Source organism: Aquarana catesbeiana, linkage group LG03, assembly GCF_042186555.1.
Source record: "Aquarana catesbeiana isolate 2022-GZ linkage group LG03, ASM4218655v1, whole genome shotgun sequence".
In the NCBI taxonomy this organism is placed as follows: Eukaryota; Metazoa; Chordata; class Amphibia; order Anura; family Ranidae; genus Aquarana; species Aquarana catesbeiana.
The window spans coordinates 142825558-142841554 of record NC_133326.1 but is presented as its reverse complement, the minus strand read 5'-3'; the positions used below and the strand labels follow the sequence as shown (position 1 = coordinate 142841554).

Below are 15997 nucleotides of genomic sequence, written 5' to 3'. Positions count from 1 at the left end.
TCCCCCCCGGGGCTCTCCGAATGGCTCCTTCTTCTACTCTCTCTGGCAATGGCACTTTTGCCTCCCGTGTCAGAGGGGGCCCTCCGGAGTTCCCCACCCCATCATTTTGTATAGGTGGGTTATATTGTGAATGGTTAACTAACCTTCATTTTGCACTAACCTTTGTGTTTTTTTTCTGTTTTTTGTACTTTTTTCTCTGCTCTTCTCCTACTACTATCCTCATTCTTCTCCCCCTCTTCAACTTTTTGGGCGCCACCCATCTCCGGGACCGGATTCATGTTCGGGGGGCCGCAGACCTCCAAAACGCAATCACCATGGGGACCCACTATAGGGACCTCCTATACTCCAAGACTCTACCAACCTGCTAGGTAAGCTACCGTTTCTCTCCACAAATCACCCACCATGATTGACATATTTTCACTAAACGTAAAGGGCCTTAACTCAAACGTTAAGAGAAGCCTATCGCTACGAGAGTTCAAGCGGTCTAAAGCCGACATTATTTTTATTCAGGAGACCCACCTTGAAAAACGGGCACCATGACATTTGCACGACGACAATATCCTCACATATACCAGGCCTCTGGCCCACATAAACGGGCAGGGGTAGCAATCCTTTTTAGGCAAGGCTCCCCCTTCCAGTTACAATCTCTATACTCTGACCCATTGGGACACTACCTCATCCTCCGAGGCCTTTGGAGAGGGGTGAATATCACCCTCTGCAATGTCTATGCCCCAAATACGAATCAAATCCCCTTTTTGTCTAGGGTCTTTGACCGTCTGTTTAAGACCCCCCATCAGTACCTGGTGATTGGAGGAGATTTTAATCTGGTTCACTCTCCGGGTCTTGATAAACACTCAATGGGTCAGAGGAAATCCCAAGTAACCGCCAATAGAGCAGCCACCCAGTTTCGCCAACTAACTAGGAAATATGCCCTGTTTGATGCCTGGCGTACCACCTACCCATCAGCTAAAGAATTCACTTTCTACTCTCATCCCCATATGTCCCACTCACGACTTGATTATTTCTTTGTTAATGCCCCGACGTTGCGAACATGTACGAACTCAGACATCCAAGCCATTTCTTGGTCAGACCATGCCCCGATTACACTCTCCCTGGCACTCTCCCCAAGCTCCTTTCGTAAATGCCATTGGCGTCTAAATGATTTTCTACTTAAGCATGATCCTTCTAGAATAGAATTAGAGCAAACTTTGAAGCTGTACTTTGCGGAAAACTGCTCCTCTGAGATCTCCGCCTCATCTTTGTGGGAAGCCCATAAGGCGGTCTTCCGAGGCCAATGCATCTCGCTCTCCACAGCCTTGAAAAGAAACACTAATGCAACACGTAGCGCCCTTTTAGACAGACTTAAACATCTAGAAGCACGCTTGCTCATATCCCCGTCCCTAACAATTCTTAGAGAACTCACTAGTATAAGGGCTGGACTGAAGGACATCGAACTGGGTAAGATAGAAAAGGCATTGATTAGGCTTAGACAGACTTATTATGACAAAGCCAACAAACCACATACGCTTTTGGCGAAGCAACTTCGCGACAAAGCAGCAACAACTACTACTACACAACTTAGGGAGGCAAACGGCGTCCTACAGTCCCACCCTGACAAAATAGCACAACTTTTTCATGACTTCTACTCTGCACTGTATAATGATCCGAATGTTCCGCACAACCCACCCCCTTCTGACCTATCGCAGGCCATCCATACCTATTTAGCGGAAGTGGACACTCCTAGGCTTACCTCCTCTGCTCTGGAGACTCTTAACGTCTCCATTACAGAGGAGGAGATAGCGGAAACAATTAAACTGTTGCCAAATAATAAAGCCCCTGGACCTGATGGATTACCGTACCTCTATTATAAGACGTTCCTACTACATTTACTTCCCCATATGACAAATCTCTTTAATTCATTTCTCTCTGACACACCCATTCCCAGAGATATGCAAAACTCCTACCTGACACTAATCCCAAAACCAGGGAAAGATCACACTCTTCCGTCCAATTATAGACCGATAGCACTTCTCAACACAGACTTAAAAATTTTTACGAAACTACTGGCAAATAGATTAAACAACTTCATGCCGTCCCTGGTCCATAGGGACCAGGTGGGCTTTGTCCCTTGTCGACAGGCTGGGGACAACACCCGTAGAGTTATTGACCTGGTGGAGGTCGCAAACAGGAACGCAATGGAGGCAGTACTGCTCAGTCTAGATGCCGAAAAAGCCTTTGACAGGCTGGGCTGGCCTTTCCTGTTCGCGATTCTCAACCGGGCTGGTATTGAGGGCCCATTCCTCCGAGCTATCACCCATCTATACTCGGCCCCAACAGCCCAGGTTCGTACTAACTTTGCCACTTCCCCTACCTTTCTGATCTCTAATGGGACTCGCCAAGGTTGTCCACTCTCCCCTCTCTTATATGCCCTATGCATTGAACCACTAGCAGCCCATATCAGAAATAACCCAAGCATTCATGGTATTCCAGTTCGTACTAGAGATTTTAAGATATCCCTATTTGCGGATGATGTTCTCCTCACTCTCACCCAGCCCCGCATATCTCTCCCGAACTTACAAGTTGAGCTGGAGAGATATAGCACTCTCTCGGGTTATAAAATTAACAGTTCTAAGACAGAGGCTCTTCCTCTTAACTTATCCCCCCATACACTTTCAACACTCTCACAAACATTCCCATACTCTTGGCGGTCCTCTTCCTTAAAATACCGGGGAATACATATCACACCCGCATACGATACTCTATACAAGGCCAACTTCCCCCAAATGTTCGCTTCTATCAGAGCCTCTCTAACTAAATGGAAATCTCTGAAACTGTCCCTCTTTGGTAGACTTGCAACCTTGAAGATGACAATACTACCTAGACTTCTATATCTTTTTGAGACACTCCCTATCCCCATCCCATGCTCACATCTAAAAAAACTTCAGGGTGACCTGATAAACTTTTTCTGGAATTACAAAAGACACCGCGTTGCTAGATCGGTTCTATATGCTCCACGTAACCAAGGTGGACTGGCGTTCCCCAACATAGCTAAGTATTATCTAGCAGCTCAATTAAGGCCTATAGCCTCCTGGTGCACCCTACATGCTTACAATAGGTGGACACAGATAGAAAAGTTGTGGCTAGCCCCCATACACCCAAACTCCATGCTCTGGAGCTCTGATATTCCTCCCGGCAGGGCACAATTGCTAGGACCAATGGCTCTCTTACATACACTATGGCGACGGGCCAAATTGAAATATCCGCTCTCCACTACATCTTCCCCAGTTACTTCTTTCCTATTTACACCCAATATCCCTGACAGCTTAACCTCACAGATGTCCCATTTCTGGATGGATAAGGCCATATTCCGCTATGGACAACTAATTGACCCTAAAACCAGAATGCTACGATCCTTCCAAGAACTGCAAGAGACTTTTGGTATTCCCAAACAGGCCTTTTTCAGTTACCTACAAATACGCCACTATGCACAATCATTGAGGTCGAATTTAAGATTTTCTCCTCTAACAGACTTTGAAAAGCTATGTTTGGAGGGTTCGTCCCCCAAAGGCATGATTTCCCGCACCTATCAGATACTGGTCACTGACATCTCACCAGATGGACCGCGACATTCATATATGGCTAAGTGGGAGCAGGCATTGGGCACAGACTTATCCTTAAAGACCTGGCAATCCATATGGACCCAGGCTACTAAAAGCTCCATATGCACGCTTTATAAAGAAAATCAATATAAGATTCTATTTCATTGGTACCAGACCCCTGACCTGCTCCACTCCATATACCCCACGGCTGACTCCCGCTGTTGGAGATGCTATAAGGATAGGGGAACACTATTTCATGTCTATTGGACCTGCCCTCTAATCATCCCCTACTGGGGTATGGTACAATCCCTACTCCAGACCATCTTTGATGCTGAGGTGCTCCTTGATCCGAGGATTTTTCTCTTGGGCCTTCCACCTGCCACCTTCTCTAAAATATCCAAAAAACTCCTAGCCCATGTGCTCACTGCAGCACGTTGTTTGGTGGCTCTAAAGTGGAAAAAGAGAGAGACCCCCTCACTGACTGAGCTGCATTCCAGGATCAGAGATGTCAAGAGAATGGAATATCTTACGGCCTCATTAAATGATACTCTTGAAAAGCATAACCGTATTTGGGAACCCTGGGTTCTGTTGGAGACTCCTGCGACCTAATGATATATGTCATTTACGTAGTTATGACCTATCCCCCACCGACTTGTCCCGGGTTCTGGAGATGGGTGGTCGTCCCCTCCCCCTTCTTCTTCCTTTCTCTACTCTTTTCTCTCCTTTTTCTTTTTGTGAATTTATACATTTATGCAAAGGGTAGTAACAGATACAATGTCTGAGATGTATTATAATCCAGTAGACCCACTTCACTTTCTCACTAACTGTTTATACTGAAAGGCTTCTCCGCCCAACGTTTGGGTGATTTTATGCCGAATTGAAATGTGACAATATGATCTCTTTCTCTCCCTGTACCCAATGCTATAATGCTGTATTGTTTTTCTGTGGAAAATAATAAAAAATTGTCAGTTAAAAAAAAAAAAAAAAAAAAAAAATTCATTTCTGAAAAATTATACAACATACCAGTCCAAAGTTTTACAGAACCAGCAAAATATTACTTCCCAAGATACATTTATTTAAGAAAAAATTATTTCTTTTTGTATTATTTGATATATTATTTATTTGTATTATTTTATATCATTATTGTATAGGGGGGCCCTTTGTGTCAGGGGGGCCCAGGGCGCCCCCTTATAAATCCGCCCGTGGTTGGGGAGTGACCTGTGCAGCTGAACATGAGTTTATTGTATAAGGACTATAGACATTTTTTTTTTTTGCATAAAGTGGCCCTAAACTCTGGTTAGAAAAAAATGACATTGAAGTCATATGACTGTAGAATGAAAGAGGGCTTCGTCCTGGATGCACACATTCACATGGGATGTTAGACTTCGTATAGCTAGGGGAATCTTTCATGGCCGGTAAGTATACACATACCGATATCTTCCTCCATCCTGATCGGCTCCTCTATAACTGATCCACCGCACAGCCTTACCTGCTAATCCCACCACCCATCGCGGCTACAAATACATGCGCATGCGCACTACAGCCAATTAGTGCAGCAGGACAGCGGCGTGTGTGGAGAGTGTGCTGCTGGACGGTGAGCCGTGTTATGTCTACTGATGGAGAGTACACCCGGCGGAGGAGGAATACTCATGACACGTTCGGTAAGAGCACTTCATTATTTCTATAGAGGCTTGTCTCGTATAGTAGTGGTAGCGGGGTGCAGAGCACACTCACCGGAGGACCTACCTACCTACACCTTCTATGTGATCACAGCAGGTGGACCCAGCACTGTGTACTCCGCATCAGCTTCTCTTCTGGTCTATTACTATTCTAGTGTGTCAGGTGTACTTCTAATTTATTATTGTGTGTCTTTACATCTGATATTGATTATTAATAATAATTATCAATATCAGATGTACAGGCACACTATATTAAATTAGGTGTACTTCTAACACTAAAAATGAGTACGCAGGCTTATTTATTATTATTATTATTATTATTATTATTATTATTATTATTATTTTATTTTGGTGTACTCCTCGTTTCTTGTTTGTCAGTGGACTTCTAATTTTACTAAAGCGTTGTTGTTCTTATTTGTCTTGTCTGTGTACTTCTAATATAGAACAGTGTACAGGTGTGCTTCTAATTTTATTATTGTGTATCAGTGTACATTGGATTTATTTTATTGTTATTGTTATTATAAATCCAATGTACACTGATTTTATTATTGTGGATCAATGTACATTGGGATAATAATAATAATAATAATAATAATAATATTAGAAGCACACCTGTACACTGTTCTATATTAGAAGTACACAGACAAGATTATAATAAATGAGATGAACAACCCTATAATAAAATTAGTACACCTAACAAACAATCCAATAATAAACGAGGAGTACTCAGACACTAATAGTTTTAGTACTACTGATTTATTATTGTGTATCGGGTGTGCTTCTCATATTGTTATAGTGTCAATGTATTACAGATTCTTTTTTTTTTTATTTTTTTTTTTTTTTTTTGTGTCCTGTACACCTTGTAGTGATGTGCTCCTCTGGTAACTGGGGTGATCAATACAATGCAGCGTCTTGGGGCTCATTCACACAGGCATATACTTATTTTCTGCATGGAATAAGGTTCTTTGTAGCAGAAGATCCTGCATAGCATGCACATCTAAGGACCGTTTCACACTGATCAGTTTTTCCATTAAAGAGGAAGAAAAATGCATCCCTTTAAATCCTACGGAACTCCTACACTGGTCAGTAGTTTTTATTTAAAGGTCCTGCTTGCTGCATTTTTGGTATGTGTTCGGGTCCTTTCACACTGATCAATTTTCCAATTAAAAAAAAACAAAAAACAAAAAAACTGATTAGTGTGAAAGGATCCTAAAGTACTCGCATTCAGACATACAATTGTTTTGTTAAATTGAATGACTGTGTATATACATATGCATTTAGGCACATTTTATGCACACACGTGCACAAATTTTGCAAATCTGTGCTGATGTATGCAGCTGTGTCCTCCTCCTTTTTGTGGGTGGCTAAACGCAGTACACATTTGCGCATGTCAACACAGCTGTGGGCATAGGCTCATTCATTGCTAATAGTGTGGTATTTGGATATGCACAAACTTTTTTGTTTTGTTTTTCTGCTGGTGTTAACAAGCTCTTTGGCTGGGTTCACATGTCTGGCTGCGGTTTTCAGTTTTGTTCACTGGTTCAGGTGCAAATTTTCACTTGCATTCGCACCTAAACCAGATCCAGAATCGCACAGGGTCCTTTTTAGAAGCTCCATTTAAAAGCTGGTCCGATTCACATGTTATGCGACTTGTATGCATTTAAAAAATGCATCCGATGCGCATATATGTGAACAAGGCATTATACAGCGTGCTGGGAATCGTAGTTTCATCATGTGCTGAAGGGTGCCACCTGTCTGGCCAGTGTGTGTGTTCCAGAATTGGGGTGGGGAGTATGGGACTCAGAGCTTGGTGGAAGTTCATCTAAATTGAATGATAGTGTGGCAGCTCCTCCTTCCCCTTTTTTTTTTTTTTTTTTTTTTTTTTTTTAATCTAGTAAACCCCCAAAAAATTCCTGGAAGAGTCGACTTGTATGAAGAGAGAAGGGTGAGCACACCATGCTGTCCAGATATGTATTTCTATCTGTCACAATAAAGGGTCTGTCAATATGACAGCTGATGCCCCCTAAACACATTGGCTGGCAATTCTTGATAGAACCTTTATTTTGTTGGCACAAGCAAATCTGAACAAATGGGTAAGGCTTCCTTAACATCTAGGCATTGCTATTTTTTGGGTGTTATTTTTCAGGCGTTTTTGTACAGGCGTTTTGGCGTTGACAAGTCACCAACGCAAAAGCAAAAAAAAGCCTGTAATCTGCCAAAAAGAAGCTCCTGTACTTTTTTGAGCGACGGCCGTTTTGCTTTAGGCAACAGAACGCTCAGATGTGAATGGACCATTGAAATAATTGGGATTTGTCTTGTTTAGCGCTGAGGCTTAGAGCAGAAAAACGCCTAGATGTTGACGGAGCCTCACTGAAAATGTTAAGCAGATTGTTATAGAATGATTTGTTACAATTTATGTTCCTAAAAACTAACTCCACTCAAGACTTGAATTAATGGGATAGAACAGGGAAAGGATATTAAAAATGTGCTTTTTTTTTTTTTTTTTTTTTTTTCTTCTTGTCCCTGGCTTTTTTTTAAAGCCCATCTCCAGTCAAAATATTTTTTTTTTTAGAAAACATATGTGCTTCCCCAAATAAGCAGGGACAGCACTACTGGAATTTAGAAGTTCAAATCTTTCCCCACTCTATTAAAAAGTGTTTTTGTTTGTTTTGTTTTTTTTCCCTCAAATATTTTCAAAATGTATTGCGTACTATTTGGATAGTGTAATCCTTTTGCTCTGTGCAATGGTTTTCTTTTTGTAGATAAAGTAGAGACTGCATTAAGGTAAAAAAAAACTCTTACCTTTTTTAGTTATTTGTTTTTAGCATTCTTGTATTGACAGCCAACTTTTGAAACTTGAAAAGTCTTGTTCGTTGTTGGTGTGTTCTGTGCTTCAGCTGATTCCATCTCTACCTGTTTTGCTACTTTTTGTTTACAAAACAAAATTGTGTGTGTTGAACTTGGAAATCTAAGTGCCGGTTCACACAAGGGTGGCTTCAAAGTTGGTTGACTCTGAAGCCGCCCCGTACAGCGCGACTTGCAAAACGACTTCTGTATAGAAGTCAATGCAAGTCGCCCCAAAGTAGTACAGGAGCCTTTTTTTGAGTTGGAGCGACTTGAGTCGCTCCTATTAGAGAAGTTCCCGATACAATGCATAGAGCTCGACTTGTCCGGCGGCTGAGCCACCTGACGGGTCGCCCCTGTGTGAACCGGCACTAAGGTTCCATTCACATTTGGTGTTTTGGGATACTATTCTGTCCGTGATCGCAAAACGCAGGTTCAGGTGCCAATGTTTTCAGTGGCAACTAAAAAGTGGTGTGGTTTTGCAGCACGATTTATCATGCCACATCGCGTCACCTGAAGCTTGTCTTTAGGGCTGAAACTAATTGATTAAGAAAATAGTTGTCAACTATTTTCATAAATGATTAATCAGCTAGCCGATTAGTTGGCCTGCATGCAGAATGCATTATTTGTTTACATATCAGGAAATACAGTGCAGCACACATACAGCTCAGTACACCATCCATACATGTCAGTGCCTGAGAACTTGTGAATGTGTGAGAAGCAATGCCTCATGGGACATGTAGTCCTGGGCAGGAAGTGAGTGGGTCTAAAGCAGGGGTCTCAAACTGGCGGCCCTCCAGCTGTTGCAAAACTACACGTCCCATGAAGCATTGAAAGGCTGATAGTTACAAGCATGACTCCCTCAGGCAGAGGCATGATGGGACTTGTAGTTCCACAACAGCTGGAGGGCCACCAGTTTGAGACTCCTGGTCTAAAGGCAGAGGTTTTTACCTTGCTATAGAGGCACGCTATACTATAATTTGAGGCTTGTTTGGGGCACTCTGAAGGCAGGAGGGGCCAGAAGCATCGGTGGGGGACCCCAGAAGAGAAGAATTGGGGCTGCTTTGTGAAAAACCATTACACAGAGCAGGTAAGTATAACATGTTTGTTGTTTAAAAAAAAAAAAAAAAAAACTTTAAAGACTGTGCAGGGAAGATCAGCATCTGAACCCAGAGAAGGTGGAGGCTGATAGACTGGAGGTAATAGAAGGCATTACAATTACATCAATTACATTTAAAGTAAACTTTTACACGGAGGCAGGGCACATTACATGAGGGCAGGGCGCATGGGAACAGGGCACATTACATGAGGGCAGGGCGCATGGGAACAGGGCACATTACATGAGGGCAGGGCGCATGGGAACAGGGCACATTACATGAGGGCAGGGCGCATGGGAACAGGGCACATTACGTGGGGAGCAGGGCACATTACATGTGCCCCAGTGTGAAAGGGGTCTAAATAAAAAATGTGATCTCTGAGTCTGATATTTACCCGATTCAACCTCTAATAGTATATAGAGTATACATATTACATATTAAATTATCCACTCCTTTTTTTGTTTTTAAGGTTATTATCTGATTGATTGAAACAATCGGCCAACTAATCGATTATGAAAATAATCGTTGCAGCCCTACTTGTCTTCCAAAAGACGCCCCTTTTTGGGCAACAAGCTTCCCGCGATGTGATTAGCTGCGATTGCCCTGCAAATTATTGTTTGACAGTCGCGGCAAAACCACACCGCTTTTTAGGTGCTATTGAAAATCATGGCACCTGAACCTGCGTTTTGCAATTGTAGTGGATTTTGAGATCCCAAAATGCCAAGTGTGAATGGAGCCTCAGGCTGGGTTCACACTAGTGCAAATTGGATGCGCATTTCCCTGCATCCAATTCACACAGCAGGAGATTGTGACCAGCTCTCTATGGAGCCGGTTCACATATCTCTGCAGCAGCTCCGGTGCGATTTGCACAGGAGCCATGTGTGTCTTTAGGTTCCGTTTCAGGTCCAAATTCAGCCACAAATTCGTGCTGAAATCGGACCTGAAGCTGTGAACAAGGAGGCACTGGACTGCTGCTGTGAGCCGAAGCATGCTAATATGTGAACTCCATTTGTGGCCCAAAGAGAAAAACCAAACAATGGGACCAAGTTGAGTCACTTGCAAAAGTTGGGCCTTTTTAGGCCTCATACACACTGGATGTTTTTTCAGCTGCTTCTAGGGATGTCTAGAAGCAGCTGCCTCTAAATGCCCCTATGTGTCCATGCACACAAAGCTTGCACCTTCTATACTAAAGCTGGCCACACATGGATAGACAATCGTTCAAAAAAGCATTCGCTAAGCCTGATTGTTTGACTTGTTAATGGGTGCATTTTGATTCTCAAAATGCAAAATGTTATGCCAAAAGAAAGATCCATCATGTTGGAATTTTTTATGCATAAGTGAACAATTTTCTAAACCTTAGTAGAGAAATCGATCCTATCAATAGTTAAAAAAATTTTACAGCGCATTTGCGTTGATTGAGAACTTGCCATTATGTTATTTGACGATCGATAATCGCAACAGTTTTTGTTTTTTTTTATCGATTTTTCTATCCCATGTATTGCCAGCTTTAGAAAACAAAGTAGATACGGTTTAATTGGATGTGATCTGTTCTATGCTGTGTCTTTGACAGACATAGCACAGAGCAGTTCAACTTGGCGCTGCATGCTCCTTTCCCTCTGCCTGTCCTCACCCCCTCCACTCAGCTGGATGTTGGTAATTCTGCAGGCTCTGCTCGTATGTAAGCTGTCTACACAAAGCTCACATCCCATACATCAGGTCTGACCTGGAGAGGATATGCAGAAAGTATTATGTACTGAAAACTGTTTCCAAATGAAACTGACGCAGGTAGTGCAGATAGACCTGAAATGGGTCTGTCTGCCATATGCCAGCCATATACGTGTCAGATTCCAAACCATTTTTCATTTGAAAATTGCACTTTTCAATAATCGTTCGACTTTTTTTTTTTTTTTTTATGCGGGAATCTAATTTGAGTGATTGGGCATGTTGGAAATGTTTTGAAAAACTAACACATTTCTAATCAATGATGGGAGAATCGTGCGAGAAATATAATTGAGAAAGAAATGCGCATAAGCTGTGACCTGGAAGGAAAAGAAGTTTCCCGGCCACTAATTTTCTTTTCCGTAACAAAATAAGGCGATATTTAAGGCTTGGTTGGTCAAATTTTCTAATCCATGGTGGCACCATCGGATTGCAAAAGGCATGAGATTTTCAATCGACAAATCATTCGGAGTTCGACCCATGTATGGCCTGCATTAGTTAATGTGGCGTATGCCAGTTTAGTGCAGGAATCTTGGTTAATTACCCCTATCGCCTTTCTTTTCATGGATAAAGTAGAATTTTTCTTAATTTAGAGGTACAGTTAAATTCAACTCATTGCAAACCATCTTTTCAAATTATATTGTGGCTTGTATCTGTAATGCAAGGAAAGATTTTAATTGCGTTTTTCTATATCCTTCATCCTATAAATGTTATCCAGTTATCTTTTGTGCATTTAGGAATGCATCCAACATAGCTGGACAGGACTAGTTTCTGAGGGAGTCTGTTCCTCATTTTCACAGCTCTTACTGTGAAGAAGCATTTCTATATGTATAAATCTTACAAACTGATAGCCTGGCAACTAGCTTTTTCAGAAATGGGTAAACTGTTTATTTCTTGATCGTATATCATGGGACACAGAGGCATAGTAATTACTATGTGGGCTATAGGCCACCTTCAGGTGCTGGACACTGGCACACCCTAAACAGGAAGTTCACTCCCTATATAACCCCTCCCACTACTGGGAGTACCTCATTTTGTTTCGCCAGTGTCTAAGGTGTTGGTCACGAGTAAAGATGTGCTGTGCTCAACTCCAGTCAACTGGAGCAATCCTTGCTGGGGCTAGCCATGCAGCCGGATCCATTCAAAGTGTCTTTTTTTTTTTTTTTTTTTTTTTTTAGGCCGAATTATATGGTAACTGGGCCTCGTGGCGGAAGAAACGAGGTTTAGCCCGTAATGCTTCTCTTTTTAGCGAGCTGGACTCCTGGATCCATTGCCAGTGTTTTTTTTCAGCCATAAGTTTTTTTTTCTAGAAAAATAATGAAGACTCTGCGCTTAGGATCTAACTACCGTTGCAGCCTCCCCTACTAGACTCCCACATGGGGTAATGATGAAAAGATAAAACAAAGTGAGGTTGGCGCTACCTATAGGCCAGAAGGTGAAAGATCAAACCCTCTAAGTGTAAAGGTGGATAAGTGTATAGAGCAATAACCAATAGAGATATTAAACTCTCCTGGTTGTGAAACCTCAAGTGCTTGATGAACATAAAAACATCCAATAATGTGAGATACTTATGTGTAAAAGGTAGCAATGTGTGAAATACACCTAGCTTCTCAAATGCATAATGCAAATTGGGGTAAAAGACCTAATGACCCAAAAAATCCCACTGTGAATTGCCGACAAATAACATAAAAAATAAAAATATACAAAATAAAATTATTCAAAGCACCATAGTAAACCTCAAAGGGTAAATTAATAAAGTGTATATAAAAGTTCATGTGTACACTTCAAAAAGTAAATAGTCCAATCACAAAAATGCAGTATTGCTGTGGCAAATGCAGAAAAATTCTAAGGTAACAAGTGCTCAAATCATCAGGTGACTTGTGCTCCCCCTCACGGGTCCCCACTCACCAGCTCCTATTACCCCTACAGGGGTAGTTGGCATATAGGAATAACCAAAAGTCTTGTCTCTTGATGGCTCCTCCGGGCGGTTCACCAGGTCAGGATACCTTAGGCTTTCCTCTATATTTCCAACAATTCCCAGATCCAGAGCGGTTCCAAAAAAATACTTCAATGAAGTTCCAGTGATAAATCCTCATAAGGAAGAGATATGGGCTCCCATAGCGTAGTATCAAAGGTTATTTTATTAAAAAAACACATTACATTAAATTAAACCTCCCAAACAAGACTACAGTCTATGGTAAACACAACTAATCAGGACCGGTATGCAGCGTGCACTCCAACTGCGTTCCTGGCTCCCTGATAGCGTCCCGAAAGTGATGTGGGTGCGTGGCTCCGGCTTACGTGTTTCGTCATAGACGTCCGAGGCCGGAGATCTGGGCAGTGCGCTTGGCCCTGAGGGCCTGGATGTTCAGGTTACAGAATTGTCCTGTCAGGATCCAATCCGACAATACCACATCAGTCAATCACCAAGGGAGCACGGCAAGTCGTGCGGCCTAGAGAGTGGTGAATTATATCTTAACTTTGGCAGAAAACAAATGTACCTTGCTTATCGGCAGTTTTCATTCCGGGAATAGAAAATTGGCAGGCGGACTACTTGAGTCACAAACCGTTGTTCCCGGGAGTAATGTTCCCTTCACCCTGATATCTTCCTGGCAATGTGCCGAAGATGGGGAATCCCAGATGTAGATCTGTTTTGCGTCCAGGTTCAGCAAGAAAATCAACAACTTTGTGTCAAGAACAAGGGATCTGCTAGTATGCAGAACAGATGCCTTGGTGTTCCTGTGGAATCGGTTCTCACTGATTTAGGCATTTTCTCCTATTCTGCTGCTTGCAGGATCGCGCAGGAAGGGACATCGGTGATTCTTGTGGCCCAGAAGATCTTGGTAGGCAGAGATCATAAGGATGGCGGTAGGGGACCTATGGACCCTACCACCACGTCCAGACCTTCTCTCGCAAGGTCCGGTATTCCATCCTACCTTACAAATGCAAAATTTATTGATTTGGCTATTGAGACCCATATTCTGAAGAAGCGTGGGCTATCAGGTTCAGTGGTATCTACCTTGATTTATGCAAGGAAGCCAGCCTCCACAATCATATATTATAGCGTCTGGAAGGCATATGTCTCCTGGTGTGAATCCAGAGGTTGGCACCCCAGGAAGTATATCATAGGTAGAATCCTTGACTTTCTGTAGATGGGGTTAGAAATGAAGCTGGCCTTGCGTACCATCAAAGGCCAGGTTTCGGCCTTATCGGTATTATTTCAACAACCACTTGCTTCGCATTCTTTGGTTCGTAGCTTGTTCAGGGGGTAACGCGGCTTAATCCTCCGGTTAAGTCACTCCTGTCCCCTTGGGACTTGGATTTAGTTCTGTCGGCAATGCTGAAACGGCCTTTTTTGAGCCGATACAGCATATTCCCTTGGTCCTTTTGGCAAGGAAACTAATTTTCTGGTAGCCATATCTTCTGCAAGAAGGGTATCAGAGTTGGCTGCTCTTTCTTGTAAAGAGCCATATTATTGATTATTGAATAAGGTAGTATTGCGCCCTCATCCTAACTTTCTACTGAAGGTAGTGTCTAGTTTTTATCCGAAGGATCTTCTACCTTCAGTTTTTTTTTTTTTTTTTTTTTTTTTTTTTTTTTTTTTTCCCAGAACCTGTTCTACGGAAGGAAAATTACTACATTCTCTTGATGTGGTGAGAGCACTCAAGGTCTACTTGAAGGCGACTGCTCAGATTAAAAAATAAAAAACGGATGTTTTGTTGTGTTGCCTGAAGGTCCTAGAAGTGGACAGGCAGCATCAAAATCTACTATTTCTAAATGGAGTCAGCCAGTAACTGTTCAGGCTTATGGTTTAAAGAGGAGGATTCCACCCTCTCAAATCAAAAGCGCACTCCACTAGGACTGTTAGTGCTTTGTGGGAGTGCATCACCAAGCTTCCATGGTCTTCAGTCCATACATTTACCAGATTTTATCAGGTGAATGTAAAAGGCATGAGGATATCGCCTTTGGGCGTAGTGTGCTGCAGGCAGCAGTATAACTCCTCTAGTCTCATGCTGCCCTAATTCTGTTGTCTCCCTCCCCTCAGTTGGCATTGCTCTGGGACATCCCACATAGTAATTACTATGGCTCTGTGTCCCGTGATGTACTATTAAGAAAATAGAATTTTTATAACAGCTTACCTGTAAAATCCTTTTCTTTGAAGTACATCATGGGACACAGAGGTCCCTCACCTCTTTCTGGTATGCACGTGTATTGCTTCGCTACAAAAACCTGAGGTACTCCCAGTAGTGGGAGGGGTTATATAGGGAATGAACTGCCTGTCTTGGGGTGTGCCAGTGTCCACCACCTGAAAGAGGAAGTAAACCCTCCTGCAAAAAAAGAGATAGAGATAGAGAATTATCTTTATTATCATTATCTTTATTATCATTATCATTATCTTTATTATCATTATCATTATCTTTATTATCATTATCTTTATTATCTATTTGTGGGGGGAAAAAAGGATGCAAATTTTTGTTTGGGTACAGCATTGCATGTCCGCGCAATTACCAGTTAAAGCAGTGCCAAATTGTGAAGGGGGTAAAAGCTGGAGGAAGTTTGAATGGACTATGGGGGGGCTCATCAGTGCCCTTGCAGTTCGAGAACTACAAGCAATCAGTCGCGGTGGTAGATTCCTATGAATAACGTGGCTGTGTGGGCTGTCAAAGGTCTAGCTAAAATGTAAAAGTGGGATTTTGTTCTTTTCTTTTTAAAATCTCAGATTGCTGGTAATGTTACTTTTACATATCTTCTTCTGCAGACTTCCCTCGGGAATTTGATCATCGTGCTGAAGGACACCACAGACGGGGATCCCTCTGTGACAGACATTGCACTGTGAATATTCAGCATGATTTGGTGGAGACCCATTCTGGTTCTCATCAGCATAGTCTGCTTACACCAAGACTGTTGCCTGGTAAGCTGTTTCACATCCTTTCAGCTTCTAACATTCCTATCCTCCTACTAGTAGTTTTAAGAAGAAATCTAGAATAATGTTTATACTTTTATAATGACTTCACCTATGTGATATTGCACCACACTGTGTGCAGTGTGTTGCAGTGGC

At 42.3% G+C, this 15997-nt stretch overlaps 1 protein-coding gene across 1 annotated transcript in view; it reads left to right on the top strand.

Annotated features, from left to right (window-relative positions):
• The first annotated feature begins 5081 nt into the window (after nucleotides 1-5081).
• LOC141131741 (uncharacterized) overlaps nucleotides 5082-15997 on the top strand; it is a 105414-nt gene continuing 94498 nt past the window's right edge. Inside the window, exons 1-2 of the mRNA XM_073619365.1 lie at nucleotides 5082-5260; nucleotides 15698-15850. Coding sequence (XP_073475466.1) covers nucleotides 5206-5260; nucleotides 15698-15850 — 208 coding nt within the window. The 5' untranslated portion in view covers nucleotides 5082-5205. The remainder of the gene's footprint in view (nucleotides 5261-15697; nucleotides 15851-15997) is intronic.